This window comes from Elgaria multicarinata, chromosome 9 (assembly GCF_023053635.1).
Source record: "Elgaria multicarinata webbii isolate HBS135686 ecotype San Diego chromosome 9, rElgMul1.1.pri, whole genome shotgun sequence".
NCBI lineage: Eukaryota > Metazoa > Chordata > Lepidosauria > Squamata > Anguidae > Elgaria > Elgaria multicarinata.
In genome coordinates, this window is record NC_086179.1 from 79,445,809 (window position 1) to 79,461,784 (window position 15,976).

The 15,976-nt window shown below is 40.3% G+C and overlaps 1 protein-coding gene across 1 annotated transcript in view; it reads left to right on the forward strand.

Annotated features, from left to right (window-relative positions):
* The window catches only part of COG5 (component of oligomeric golgi complex 5), a 166,089-nt gene that overhangs the window by 111,929 nt on the left and 38,184 nt on the right, over positions 1-15,976 (forward strand). Inside the window, exons 11-14 of the mRNA XM_063134149.1 lie at positions 4,891-4,972; positions 7,082-7,286; positions 9,033-9,198; positions 9,641-9,736. Of these exons, the coding sequence (XP_062990219.1) occupies positions 4,891-4,972; positions 7,082-7,286; positions 9,033-9,198; positions 9,641-9,736 (549 nt within the window). The remainder of the gene's footprint in view (positions 1-4,890; positions 4,973-7,081; positions 7,287-9,032; positions 9,199-9,640; positions 9,737-15,976) is intronic.

Consider the following 15,976-nt stretch of genomic DNA (forward strand, 5'->3'; position numbering starts at 1 on the left):
TGGGCACCAGAATATGCTTGAGGATCACTTCTCAGACATAAAATACATGAGAGGAGCCCTTTTTTTTGTATTGCTTTCTAAGAGTAGGTATTTGATTAAAATGATTGTCACAGTGCTGAAAAGCTAATCGGATGTTGTCCATTACTCATCTTGTCAGCAGCTTCTACTATAGGGGATTTTATTACAAAACGATAATCTTTCTGCTGCTAGATTTGAAAGAAAGCAATACGAAGTGGGATGATTCCCCCACCCACACCCATCCTGGTTTGACTAATCTAACTTTATTCATTTGTATATAATTTTCACCTGGCATCTATACTTAATAGAAATTATTTATTAAATGTCTTAAATCTCATTTTATTTTAAGGATTTATGCTGAAAAAACTGTAGGAAATACAGTGTAGACTGTACAGTTGTAACATAGAATACGCAGCCGTCTGTCTGCCTGTGACAGAAGAACGTCTTTTTCATGTTCACCATTCTGAGAAGTCCCTGAAATTCCTTTGGGCCAAAGAAATGTGATTCCTCTGCTTCCGGACTGTGATGCAGGAAGATTTGACTCAGGCCGTGGAACGAGGAGAGCCCAGGCCCTTGCAGGCAATGTTGCACTAGCAGCAGAGCTAACTTGATGATTGGGTTTAGACATCACAACCATGATGGGTTAAATAAATCACAATGGCTTATTTAACCCATCTTGCATTATCGTGTCAGTTGTTGGGAGTTTTTTAACCAACAATGCCTTATTTGGACTCAGATTATGCACACTAGTTTAATAAGCTACGCACAGTATCTTATTTGTCTGGTCGTGTGGGTGATAAGAATAGCTGTTTTTCAAAATAAGCTACTGTGAATAGCTAGTGAAGTCCGAACGTGCCGTTGAGTGCATGGCCACAGCTATTTAAAGGGGCCAGGATTCCTCTGAGGCCCACCGACTCAATTTTGGGCAGGGCAGGATTAGCTGGCCACCAGTTGGACCAAGTAAAAATGTTGGGGACCCGATTTCTAAATTAGCTACGGGGGGGATTTTTCTCCACCACCAACTCTGCTCTATCATGTAATCTGGTGCATTGTTAGAACGTGCAGGCTGGGAATCAGCCTTGTCCTGATCCGTTCTCTAGTTGCCTATGCAAGATGAGCTGTCAGGGCTGAATGCCCGGCCCTCACCCTTGGTAGCATGTGCCTGCACTGAAGCGATGGAGCTCTTAAACGGTTAGCTGCAGACCAAAGGTTTTCTTGGTTAAAATTCTGGTCTGTGTTGAAACCCAGGTTTCTGTCCCATGCCTTTTTTCTAGGGATGTGGAGGGAATTAGCTGAGGCAAGTATGGGCAACTTTGGGCAGTTGTGGGGGGCCAATTTCCAGCCCCTGTACCTCCCTGTTGGCTGAATTCCTGCTGTTGCTGAAAAAAAATAATGGTCAAACCGCAATGGAGTCTTAGGCCAAAGTTAATGTAAAAACAAGCTAAATTTGGCCTCCCTGAGGCTGTGTAGCAATTTCAGTGGCAAACTGTCTTTCTTCCCGCCCCGCCCGCCTTCTTCTTTTTTATTTTTTCTGTCGCTGCATCACCAAATCCAGCATTGGAGGCCACAGAAGAAGACAAGGGGGTGCATGTCGTCCATCACAGTGCTGAGGGCACATGTTGCTGTTGCATTGTTAAAGATAAGGTCATCTCTGCTTGGTCTGTGCTTGAATGCAACACTGCCTGGAAGCCCCATGCAAGCTGCTTTGAAATTTGGACAGGATGGAAGATTCATTAATTAATTTGAATAGAGACTCATGAGCCCATCCAGAGAAGCTCCGATTGGCCCCAATCTGGCTTGTAACTTGCTTGGATAGAGCTCTTTGCTCAGCTCTTGATGACTGAGGACTGCCCAGACCAGTGTTCAGTGATACTTTTTGAATAGGTAGGCTGATGGATAGTTTGTTGTTGTATAAGTTTTTGTTGTTAACACTTTATTTTGGTGGTATTATTTTTGTGGCTTTATTGTACGTCATCCTGCATTGAAGAAAGGCAGAATAACAACACCTACATACATAATATGTTCTAGATTGTGAGCATTGTCGCTTCTGCAACAAGCCACTGCTACAGTTGCTCCTAGCTTTCATTCTCTTCTTAGCATCTGCTTTGCTGGTTCACCTCTAAGCCATCTCTTTTCTTTTGCTCGTCTTCTCCCAGCTACCGGACCCTCAAATTGATGCAATGACTTTTACCTTCCTGACCTGGCGTTGCATTCTCTTTCATTCTTCCATCCTCAGGGCTTCCTCCTGGGCATAAATCATTTCCTGTTGAGCAAAACAAGCAGAGTGTAGTTAATTGTTCTACTCAGAGTTATGAAAAATTACTAAAAGATAATTGGAAACTAAAGCTGCAAGACAGCCCACACTTGGGAGTCCTTAACAGTTATTGAATTTATGTAATCATGTATCGTTTTGGAGGGGATTTTAGCCTAACAATTTTAGAAATCATTAAAGAATTACATTAGGACAACATCACCATTTTCATAAAAGTATATTTATTATACATATAACTAAGGATATGATTTTTCTAGTGATTCTTCTTTATAACTCTGTTAATCAACTGCAACTTAAGTGTGGGGTTCTCACACAGCAGAATGAAATGGCAGAGTAGACTTTTAGCACTTTGGATTGCAAGGGCATTGGCACATTTTAAGGCTTCTGTGAGGAGCCACCAGGGGTCCCTGTACAATCCCCCAGGTATTCCTGGTTGCCCAGCAACAGTAGCCAGCCGCAGTTAGGCCTGGTTAAAAAGAAGGAAAGGGAATTAGGGCAGGGGCTCAAGGTCTCTGAGGGAAAAAGAGGAGGGGGAGGGGGGGCTAAAGCACAGGATAAAAGACTGAATGCTAGAAGCTCAGGGCAGAGAGGTGAAAGACAGGAGAGCTGCCCGGAAAGAGCAATGGAAAAGGAGCAAAGGACAAAAGGTAAACATGTGGGTAATAGGAAGGTGGGAAAGAACAGCTTGTTCCTTAGAAGGCCGAAGAGCTGGGGCAGAGGAGTGGCTGCTAAGAAACATATGAGAGACCTTCTGGTGCAGTTAGTCAGCCTCAGTCAGGAAACACACAGGAACAAATGGACAAGAAAAAACTGGCTCAATTTTGCAGCAAGCTCAGTAAGAGGTCATCCTAACTCTGCAACTGCTTATGTATATTTAGCATCATTATGCGGGCATTCTCTCTGATCCTGCAACTGCTTACTTTTATTGGACACTCACCCTAGCCCTACAGCTACAGCACACTGTGGACCTTCATCTTGATCCTATCAATACTTCCCCATATTACACTATAGGAATCCAGCCTGATCCTGTAGATACTTACTTCACTCTGTGAGCATTTATTCTGATCCTGCAGATACTTATCTGTATCACCCTACGAGCATCCATCTTGGACCTGCAGCTGCTTACCTCACTCCGTGGCCTTTCATTTTGGGTTCTGCAGCCACTTATCAGTATTGCTGCAGAGACGTTTTGCCTTATCCTGCAGCTACTTACTACAATTCCCAAGAAGTGAGCCTGGTCCTGCAGCTACTGACTTGAATGTTCTTGTGATGTAACGAAGAGTAATAAAGTCTCTAGCTACTGATCATGCTGTTCATTTAGGAGAAAGGGATATGTCTTCATTGGCATTGGGGAGCACACCTTGTGAACACTAAAAAACCAAAACAAAATCCACTCTACAAATGAAAAACTGTAACATTGAAGAGTGACAGACAGTCCAGCCTGCTTCTCGCCATGCTAGTTTCTGCTTGCAGGGAATTTTGTTTTAATATACAAAACATTCAGAATCATGATCCCCGCTTGCAATCTGAAATGTATCACCTCCTGACTGTAATCCCACATTCTGCTGAATGTGTAGACCAGGCTTAATATTATCATCATCATCATCATCATCATCATCATCATCATCATCATTGTTACCCGCCTCTCCCTCCGGATGACCATGAACTCAGCCTTAATCCTTCTGTAAACTATTTAGCAACGTATCTTTATAACACTAAAGTGTGACCAACAGGTCAAATCAACATGGATAGATCAGGCCTTCAAAATTAGCTCTAATTGTATTGAGGAATTTGTTTCTGTTGTCTGACGCATGTATCACCTTGAAAACAGTATCTTGATTGTGTGTAGGCTTAAGGCTATCTGAGGAATGGGCTGTCTCACTATGAACCTGTCCGCCTATTAAGATCTTCAGTCAAGGATTCCATTACTCTCAGAGGCTCATTATAAGGATACTGGTTTTTTTTAATGCTTTTTATGTTTTTAAATTTTGTGTATTTGTTTTTAATGTTTACTGTTTTTAACTTTTGTCAACTGCCCAGAGAGCTTCGGCTATGGGACGGTATATTAATGCAATAAATAAATAAATTTGTCTGGAACATGTGAAAGAGCTTTCTTCTGTGCTACCCCCAAACTGTGGAATTCACTCTCTCAGGAACTATGATTGCCCCCCACTTTCTTGGCTTTTAGTAAGGGTGTAAAAATGTATCTTTTTAATTTAGCCTTTTACATTATGTAGTTACTTTAATGTTTAACTGTTCTTTAACTGTTTTGTTTCTTTAAAATTGTGTTAAGGTTTTATTGTTTTAAATTGTTGTACACTGCCTTAATGGCTTTTTATTAGCAAATATGGCGATATTTAAATGTTAATAATAATTAAAGGCTAAAATGGTAGGAATTAGTATGACCACTTTCTTTGCTGAATTTATTGCTCATAATTACTAGTTAGCAAAATCATTGATTTTTGAAGATAAGCACTAAAATATTATTTTGACTACAGTACATTTGGGATAGATGAATGGGTGACATAAAGAATAAAATACTCCCAATTCTACATTTGGGGAGTACTTTGAATGCCTTTCTTGTCTTCTCTTTCTCCCAGGATGGCCAGTCAGACATTTTGTACACATTCTGGAAAGCCGTGACTTGGTCTCTTGCCTCTCAGTTTCAGAAAGCAACTGACTGTAAGTATTGAATTCAGCATGTGTGATTATTGCGTGTTCGGCATTTACTCTTCATTTGTTAGTTCTGTAAAACTCTCCACCATCTGCTGCAGCCTTTGTGACCTAGATAATGGGTGGAGGAGGGCCTTCCTTCCACAAATACCCAATCTCCAGTCATCTTGAAACCAGAGCTCATGTAGTGATTATGGTTTGGCCAGGGTCTCTAAGGTTTAGATTAATGCACCTTCTTGAAGGATTGGCTAACTGGAGTGGTGCCTCTCTGCAAGGAGAAGCCATACCAGGGTGGCTAGTAGTGGAGGTGATCTGTTACTTCCCTCCCTTTGCCACCCTGAAATCCTTTACATTTCCAGTATGAAAAACCATGTCATCAGATGGGACTGCTAATTTCTCCTCACCCCACTGATGGTTACACAGATGGCAGTGGTGAATTTGAGCTCCAACCTGTTTATATATTTTGCCTGGCAATAGGGATAGAGTGAGTAACACGAGCAGCATTAATAATTTCTCTGTGTAATGCAGAGCAGTTAGCTTGGCTTTTCTCCCCCCACCCCCTTCCAATGGCCATCCGCTATAAAATACCAAAGAGTTGGGGAGAGAGCACATGTTTCCCGAACTGCAATCCTCCTAGCACTGTATCCAGTTCTTCATCCCAGGATGCGGTAAGACTTGGACAGGATCTACACTATTGCTTTAAAGCGCTTTATAATAGTTTTGACAACTGTTGGGGCCCAGGACACACTCCATATACAGTTTTCAAAACGTTTTCAAAGTGCTTTAAAGCAGTAGTGTAGATCGACTGCTGGCTCCAGTGCTTTGTCAATCTCACAGGCGCTATCAAAAGCAGGAAGTAAAATGGACAAGGTTCCTTTTCTAACCTGCAGGGAAGATATGTGCTCAGGTGGTGAAGTACACCACTTTCAAAATCTGGATGAACAAAGAAAAAAGAAAGAAAATAGCTGTGGAATGGTGATGAACAAGGAGGAGTTAGTTTTGCTGGTGTATGCTGCCATTTTATGTTCGCTTGCAGAAAACTTACACAAAATAATGCAAGTGGGGAAGAGTTGCCTTGCTGATCACAGTCTACTAGGTGCCCATGACATCCTACAACCATGATCCACATAACACACATGATACTACTAGATGGGAAGAGGTATAACATTTTTTTCCAGTAATAAAATGTTGCTATTTAAGTGCTGGGAAAATGCCTTTTTCTGCAACAGAAATGCTTCCTTGAGGAAATTGGTTTCTGCAAAACCATATGAGTACCAGCTGTACTGCTCCGAAGAAATTATGTTATCTGGTCTGCAATAACTGAACAATGACAGTTGTTCAGTTATTGCAGACCATCCGTGACATTTTTGTTTCTTTTGCATTAAAACAGTTGACTGGCTGCTGTGTTGTACGTGAAAATAAAAGTGGTTTTTCTTTTGGAAAATGGGCCTTATATGTACCTACATACACACACACACAAACACACACGTAAACATCTCTGACCCCCTTTTAGAGAATGTTGCTCATGTGTCAATCATCAGAGACCAACAGAAAAAAGAAATAGTGTGAGAGTTGGAGTGGTGTGGTATGGAGAAACCTAGACTTGCACTAGGGCTAGGGAGGTCTGGGTTCGAATCTCTGTACAACTGATACTCACTGGGTGACTTTCTGCCAGTTGCTACCTCACCGACTGCCCTGAGCTACTTGGAAAAAGAACAATATAAAAATGTGACTGATAAACAGAATAGTGACCTGGGAAGATACATATTTTTAGCATTGCTGCTATGAAGACCTACAATGTAATTCATCACAGAACCTCAGGGATTATATGTAGAGTTCCCACCACCACCACGAAATAAAGGCAATGTTGAAGTTACACAAACAATACTTCTCTTCTTTGAATTGCTAGTATTTTAACTTTGTGCATGTGAATAAAAAGACAGAATCTGTGCAAGAATTTTTGTATTTTTCAGATATCTAGTCACTCCTTTTAAAAGCTGGGGATGCTGCATTTACTTAAATATTGCATTTCCATACTCTATTTTAAATGGCAGTAATTGTTGATATCGATAGGATATCGGATATGATACGTTACAAGTAATCATTTTTGTCTTGCAGCTTCTATGTTTTTGAAGCAAGCTTTTGAAGGCGAATATCCTAAATTGCTGAGACTCTATAATGACCTGTGGAAGCGTCTTCAACAATACAGTGAAAATATTCAAAGAAACTTTATTACAAATGGAAGTGCAGAACACTTTGCTGAACTTCAGCAGATAGAAGATGATGCACAGGACATATTCATGCAGAAGAAACAAGATTATGAGTATGTGTATTATGTGTGTAATTAGAAAACAGAAAATTCCAGAATGCCCTCCTCTCTGCAACCATCAGTGGGTCATCTCTGACGTGCTCTTTACCAGGCTTTCCCAAACTGTATCACAGGGCGTGTCTACACTATGCGAGCGGAGGGGGAGGATCTCGCAATATGCTGATCCCGAGATTTACCCACGAGGAGCTGGGACGAAACCAAGACAGCCGCCCACACCTCGTGCAGTCTTGGGACCATGGGAAAAATCGGGATTAAAGCTGTCCCGGTTATCCCGGGGAAATGGAGGGATCATCCCTCCTTGCCCCCAGGATCCCCTGTGTGTCATGTGGATGCACAGGGATAATCCCGGGGCGATCCCCAGGATAAGGCATGGTGTAGACATGCCCATAGTAAGCCTTCCCAAAGCAGTAGCTAAAGCTCTTTGTATCTGAATCTGAATCACATTCTGTAAAAAATATAAGATGGCTAGCCTGATTATTTCATTTCTTGATGTCAGTCCAGGGGTAAACAAATAAAAGGAAAATAGGGGAGAGTAAAGTTGTGTGACACCATTGCATCCATTAGAGTCCCGAGAAAACAAAATACATTTACAAAAAATTCTCATAGAGATCCCAATGCTGTATTGCATTTTGTTTCCTAGCCCAGTCAATTTACTCATTGGGAGAGTCAAGGAGAAGCTCAGGTGTTCCTGGCAGCTATTTGTAACATCTTAAAGAAGAGCAGTAGGAACTTCTTCAGGTTATAGGATCCTTGACAGTAATACAGATAGGGGGTAATGGATCAAAGGGGTTGTATCCAAATCATGTTGCACTGTGCAAAATCAAGTTCTGAACTATACACAAGGAGAGAATCTAAGTAAAGTTCTGCTTGCACAACTGATTGCAGAACTAGTTTCAGTTCTTAGGTTTACAAAATGGTCTGCTAGGATTTGTGCAACTAGAATAGTTGTAAACCGCCCAGAGAGCTTCGGCTGTGGGGCGGTATATAAATGTAATAAAATAAATAAATAAATAAATACAAGACAGCATAGCTGTGCTAGTGCAGCAATTTCTTCTACTAATGGTACATTGGATTTATGCTGAGGGATTTTCACTTATAGCTTAGAAGCTAGAACCAATATCTCAATAATCTATTTTGGGTTAGGTTGGGGGTTCCAGTTATTTCTTTATGGCATGCAGTGTGCTTTATTTTTTATTATTTTATTTATTTATTTATTTATTTATTATAGCACTTTTATCTTGCCCTTTAGCCAAAAAAGGCTCTCAAAGCGGCTTACCAAAATATTTCTTAAGAGAGATCCTGCCCACAGGCTTACAATCTAAAAAAAATGGCACAAAAGGAAAGGGGAATGACCTCCTGTTGTTCTTAACATTGTATATCTCAACTTAGAAAGTTGATAGAATGAAGTTACTGAATTATTTTGTGTTACTAATTGAAATTACTCTAAAGGATCTGCATTCTGTGAGAGTAAGAATGGGAATGGATAAGGTTCTGGTAGAGCGTATAAATTCTGCAAAAGCTAAGGGGGTGTAGGTCATGGTACTGCAAGATTAATAAACACTAGAGCAGCGTTGGGGAATCTGTTGGACTCCAGATCCCATCAGCCACCATAGCTGATAATCAGGGATTATGAGACTATAACAACATGGCCACCAATTCCCACACTAGAGTACTTCTGCTGTTGTTTGAAAAAAAGGAAATAAACGTATTTTATCTTAATCAATGAACTCCACTTTCCAGCCCTGAAATCGCCCTGAAAGACTCTTTGCAACCGTATGAAGCAGCCTACTTGTCAAAGTCATTATCTCGGCTTTTTGACCCTATCAATCTCGTCTTTCCCCCTGGAGGTCGCAATCCTCCTTCAACTGATGAGCTTGACAGCATCATCAAAACCTTTGCAAGGCAAGTGCTTGTAATAAATTTCAATACATAATGTGTGACATGATTTTTCCCCTCCCTAAATTATAATTTTGGAGCAGAAAGTTCATTACTGCTAAATGATTGATACCACATTAATTATTCAAGCAATTAGGAATGAAATTAAATCAGAGCATACCTCCTGCTTGTTATTGTGCAAAGCAGCACAAGCCTGCCCTCAGCTTTGATCACCTGGAGAAATATAAATGTGAACCCATTCATGGTTGTTGCGTGTATGTAGAAGAAACTAACGGTGTGAATGGCACTTAACCTTCTACAAATTTGAAGAATGCGTGCTCATTATACCTAATGTAGTGTGAAGATGTATATTTCCCCCTTTTCTGTGAGCTGAATTAAAATGCTAAGAATAACAATTGTAATGAAATATGATCATTAAAAAGTAATTACTATTGCTTTTTGCTTCTAGTGAGCTGAACGTGGCTGCTGTAGATGCAAATCTCACTTTAGCTGTCTCCAAAAATGTGGCAAAGACCATACAGCTCTATGGTGTGAAATCTGAGCAGCTTGTAAGTCATTCTCAATTGTTAAATTGTTTTTTAAATCTAAAATGTTTTTTTTTTTACTCAAATACTTTAAAAAGCATAGCAGTTTGGATAACCAAAAGTTATGAGTTAGATATAACGATTATTTGGGTTAAAAATGACCTAAGCATTTTGCTGGTGGTAATATGGTTAGAGTTGACAACTCGTGCTGTTAGTGGTTCTATGTGGGTTTATGTGAAACAACTTGTAATGTAAGTTTGTCTGTGTTTGAATCCCCAAGATTTCAAAAGAAAAAAGAATGACTGGGCTGAGCACTATATGTCCTGGAACCGAAAGCTAAATAAAAAAAAATTAAGAGATAGACAGAGGACTCTTGAGTTTGACTCTTGTGTATTCTATGCCCTGCTGGCAGAAGCCGGGCAGGGCAGGAAGAACAATAGAGGAAATTTCATCTCCTGTTCCTCCTCAAAAGAAAAAAAAAAATCAGCTAGACGGGGAATTCCGATATATCCTCTGGTCCCTGAGACACTCTCCCAAGGGACAATAGTATTGTTCTGTGAACATAATTGCTGTGATACTTTAGAAATTTCAACCAAATGCAAAACTCGTTTACACAGGAGCCCACGAATAAGCCTGTATCTCATCTTTCGTTAATTTCTTAACATGGTGAATGGTACTTATGAGCAGGTTGGCACTTCTGCCATAGGATGGGGGATGACATTGTTTGACTTTCTTTGGGAGCTACGGAAGAGAACAAATATCCAGCTGCTTTTCTTCCTTTCTAATCTTTCTGAAGCTTTTGACAGCCCAGACCACCTATTCTCTTCCTGACCCACTTTAAGATTGGAACATATGCAGAGCAATTGCAGGGGAAAGTACATGGCTGAAGGGTCTTTTTATTAGAAAGTATAGGTTGGTATGAGGTAAATCTGTAATGCTTCTCTGTAGTCGTGCATATTTTTCAATAATGGAGGCTGTAACTCAAGAGTATATAATGCATTTGCATCAGCATTCTATACCTTTTACAGGTTCAAAGAACATTAAACCTAAACACCTGGGCTTAGTTTTATACAAATAAATAAGTGAACTTTAGTTAGCTTACTGCAAAATATGTCTAAATACAAGCCAGGACAAATTTGTCTGTGAAATGTAAAAGCAAGCATGGCAGTCATGGCAGCCTAAGGGCCCTTAGAGTCATATATTGTATGTGTCATCCAGTCCTTAGAGTGGTGAGGAGGGTGATTCAGAAAGAAAGGTGATTTCAATGTGGCAAGTGGTTTCAGAATAAAAACAAATTGAAGAAATATAGTGACAGGAAGGTGCACTTTTTTTTTCTTTTGTAACTTTACATCAGTTGATACAAATACACAATTTTGAAGGGTGAGTTGTGAGGAACTATGAAGCTTTCAAAGCTGTTGTGACTCTTAGCTGCCAAACATCCAACACTGAAAGATGAATCTGAGGAATTTGTCTGAGGGGGAAAAAATCCTGAAACCTTTGGGGGGTGGGGAAATCATACAGTTTTTTCTCAGCCTTGCACTAGAAACACAAAAACTTTTAAACATATTATCCAGTGTCCCTACAAAACGATACAGCAGTGTCCATACTCACACCATTGAAGGGGAGAGAGTATGGAGCTAGCTGACGTCCTTTACAATAAATGTTAACTACAATGAAGTCCCAAAGCAGTGGCCCCCTGGAAACTGTGACACTGTTTTGCTTTGTAGTATTTATAGTTTTGAGATATGTGATAGCAACATCTTTCAAGACTGAGGAAACAGCTTGTACAGATGCTACATTATCAGAGGTATAGAAGCACTCCTGTCTACCTTTGTTTGCATGAGGTACATGTACCACCCCCACCCCACCCCCACATAGCCCTGAAGATATTCACTGCCTTAGCCATTTTGCTCATTTAATTTATTTATTTTTAACTCACTAAGGTAAGGTGCAACAGTAATTAAAACCTCAAAACATAAAAAACAGAAATCCGAAACAATCAAAGGGGCGGAAAACAGTAAAAACTAACCATACACACTAAAACCTGCTAAAATCTGTAAACTATTCCCAGAGGTTTAACAACTTCTGCTATGATAGAAATGTTTATGATTTTGCATGATTGCCAAAGTGGATGTCCAATAAAACCAGTGTCAAGTATGTTCTTGAAGTTAGAGTGTCGGACTCAGACTGGAAGGACCCAGGTTCAAATTCCCACTCAGTTGCAAAACTTGGGTCATTCATGCTTTCTTAGCCTAAACTATCTCAAGGGTTGTTATGAAGATAAAGACTGGGTTCAGACAACATGATAACCAATGGTGGTTTATATAGTCAGCAGTTGATTATTTACCCCACCATGGCTTATCGTCTTGTGTGGAGGGAGTTCTTTAACCAATGGCTGGTTATTTGGCCAAAATAACCAATGCAAATGACCAACGCTATGCAGAGTTGGCTGTTTGAACCCCCATTGGTTATTATGTTGTGTGGAGGGCACCGATGGTTATTTCCTAGGCCACCGTTGTTTATTTTGTCAGCCTCAGAATCGCAAGGCAAGAGCGGTTAAAGCGGTAGCTGCCACTCTAGTTAGCAGGACAGTATTTCGGCAGCGATGGCTAATGGGATACTAGTAGGAGGACTGAAGGGGGAGGGAGGGCAGGGGATGAGTGAGTCAACTCAGTGTGGACTAATAGTCAGCTCAGCACTGATCCTAATCCACACCATGGTTGATTATTACCATGTTGTGTGGGGAGTACACCCTAGATAAGCAACTGTTAAGTTGATTATTACCCCACCATTGACTAGCGTATTGTCTGAATGCAGCCAAAGTGGGGATGGGGGGGGGGGGAACCATGTACATTGCACTGAGCTCTGTGAAGGAAGGGTGGGCTAAAATCAGCCATATCAGTCCATGGTGACTGTTTCTATTTACACGCCCTGAACATTGTGACTGTAATGGGAGGATAAGTAACACATGTTCTAAATTATACTAATTGGAAGGCTGTCCATCCATAATGTAGGATATTTCCACAAAAAGGCACACATAATCCATTGTGTTTGTACAGTGATCAGACCAAGCCTGGCTCCAAAGAAACACTAATCAGGGAAGCACTTCCTGTTACCTGGAAAAAATATAGTCTGTATAAGCCATAAGAGTTCTTCTCCCAAAGTTTGCAGATGTGCTTCAGTTCCTAGCTTTTACTAGGTGTGCTTCTGATAGTTCAGTGGATAACATTTTGGGTTTTGCTAAGAATGTGGATAGCAGGGAAGCTCTTATTTAAGGTTCTTCAGGAAGAGCCAATTATGGCAGAATTAATGTGAAGAAATGCCTGAAAAGAGAGGTGTGAATATGTTACCATTATCAACCAAGCTGGTGTGCCTAATTTGATTTTAAACTTCAGCCTGTGTTGTTATTATTTTTCAAAGGCAAATGCAAATTCTTTGGTGTTGGATGAGAGGAAATTATGTTTACTCCAAATAATACTATACATTTCTGTTTGCCTTGTGTTAACAATTCTATTTGATGTACACCCCAACCCTGCTTTGTCACAACTAATATCTTATTTATTGTATGTACAGAAAAACTAAAAAATATAACAACAAAGCTAAAAGTAAGTTCTAAGATACAACTTTAAGATACATCTAGGCAGTAGAGTGAATAGGTGAAAAAAGGGAGAAGCAAATTCTCAGGATGCTGAACTTTTTATTTGTAGGTTGAAGAGCCTGAGGCGTTTCGGTCTGTATCTTTTCAAGGCCTTCTTCAGGGGGTTGTAGGAAGATGTCTGCAAAAATCTTCTTGTCAACAGAATGTCTTTCTCAACAGAATGTCAGTCACTATTAACAATCTGAGAAAGACATTCTGTTGATAAGAAGATTTTTTGCAGACATCTTCCTACAACCCCCTGAAGAAGGCCTTGGTCAGGCTCCTCAACCTAAAAAAGTTCAGCATCCTGAGAATTTGCTTCTCCCTTTTTTCACCTATTCACTCTTCTGCCTAGATGTATCTGAAAGTTGTATCTTAGAACTTACTTTTAGCTTTGTTGTTATATTTTTTAGTTTTTCTGTACATAAAATAAATAAGATATTAGGTGTGACAAAGCAGGGTTGGGGTACATCTCCGGGTACTTTTCGCCCCCTATTTTTGATTTGAGTAGAGTGAATAGCCTAGCACTGAGAGTAGCCTAGTGCTGAAAAATCAACACAGTATCTGGGTTCACATGTCACACTAATCCATGGTGCAAGCTATGCTGGGTATGTGGTTATGCAAACAACCTACTGTGCTCCCGAAATAGGATCAGGCAAACAAGCTACACAGAGTAGTTTATTTTACACTAACCCATCATGAGTTGTCCCAGAAAATAAATCATCATGGGTTAGCATGTTGTGTGAACCCAGTCACTATGTGCTAATCATACCTCTCTGGAGAGGGCATTCCACAACTGGGGGTATACCACTGAAAAGGCCCACTCCCAAGTAACCACCACCAAATCTCAGTCCAATCAGTGTAGTCCCTCTAATTATGATCTCAGAGCATATGGGAAGAGGCGGTGCTTCAGATACCATGACCCAAGGTCTAGCATTCTATTTCCAATGAGCAGTCAACAAGATCTTATTTTATTTATGTATTTAATTATTTATTTACAATATTTATATACCGCTCCCCATTCAAAATTTCAGAGCGGTGTACAAGATAAAATAAAATAAAAACAGAATAAAACACTTTAAAATAGGTTTTAAAAGAAGCAAAATGAAAAGTGAACCGTGGCTGGTCATTAAGGAAAGGCTTTCTGGAACAATGACATTTTCAGAATGCGCCGAAAGGAATACAAAGTTGGCGCCTGCCTGACCTCCAGAGGCAGGGAGTTCCATAGGAGAAGATCTTGAGGTTGCTGATCAGCAGGGCATAATGTTAAGAAATCTAACATGTTTGTTTTCTGTCATCTGGTACTCAGTTATTTTTTTTTTATTTATTATATTTATATCCTGCCTTTCCACTACAAATAGCACTCATGACAGCTAACAACAGTAAGATCCTGTTCAGATGACATGCTAAGCCCCGTGTTTTGTGAACCATGACTTAGCGTGTCGTGGGAACCATTCCTAACCATGGTGGCTACATAACCACGGTTTAAACATGCTCACTAACCATTTGCTGCAAAAGGGTTAGTGGCCTAACCATGGCTTAGCATACTGTCTGAACAAGCCCTAAAATATAAGATAAAACACATTATAATTAAAAGCAAATCGGTTATAAACAAATCAAGAAGGTAAACAGCATAAAAGCCAAACGCTTTTACCTTTGTCAAAGAATGAATCAAGTGGTAGATGTAATCTAAATCTGTGGATTTTAAGCCTGTTTTAAAGGTTGTCTTCTTGATAGTGAAACTTCATTTTTCCCCCTGAACTCCAGAGCCAATGTGGTATATGGATAGTGTAATGGTCTTTGACCCCGGGGGTGGGGGGGAATTGATTCCTCTTCTCAGGCATGAAGCTTATGGGGAGAAGTTGGACCAGTTGCTGTCTCACAGCCTAACCTACTCATAAGTTGGGAGTGAAGATATAAGAAGGGTAACTGACCATACATGCCACCCTCAATTCTTTGGATAAAAATACAATAAGAAATGCTTATAATATGGTGCTAATTTATATACAGAGGTCCAAATCTGCCCTCTGGGATTCCCCAGATGGCCACTCCTCCTTCTCCTAACCACCAATCAGCATGTGGCTTCTTAGTTTTGTGCTGTTTTTCCCCATCCTAATAGGTTAAAATGCCTCTCCTAAGGCTTAGTTATTGGCAGTAAGGCCTCTAACCTACAATCTACTGGGTTGTTTTTGTAGTTTGGTCCCACATATTTTGTCTCCCCCCCCCCCCCGCCTTTGGCTGCACCTATCCCTGGGGTTTAGCTCCCAAGAGCTCTGAAATTGAATTGGCTGTTGGACAAAGACAAAAGACTTTTCATCCCATCATATTCCAGCACAATGTCACAAGGAATGTTCATGGTACATCCTACATGGGATTGTATTACCCCAGAACAGGTTGATGGCCTTGTATTTGAAAGTGATAAAACCTTCCCGCTGGTAGAAAACATATGTTTATGAGAAGGTTTTGACTATGTTACTCCCTGCAGATGTTACCCTGGCATTGCAGGTAGCTGTACTGGCGCAGGATCTTATTAAGAATGAGGAGCCAGTCATAAGGTGCAATTTTCAGAAAACCTTCTCTGCACTTAATCAGAAAATTGTTACATAATGTGGCAAAAATTGCAGGCA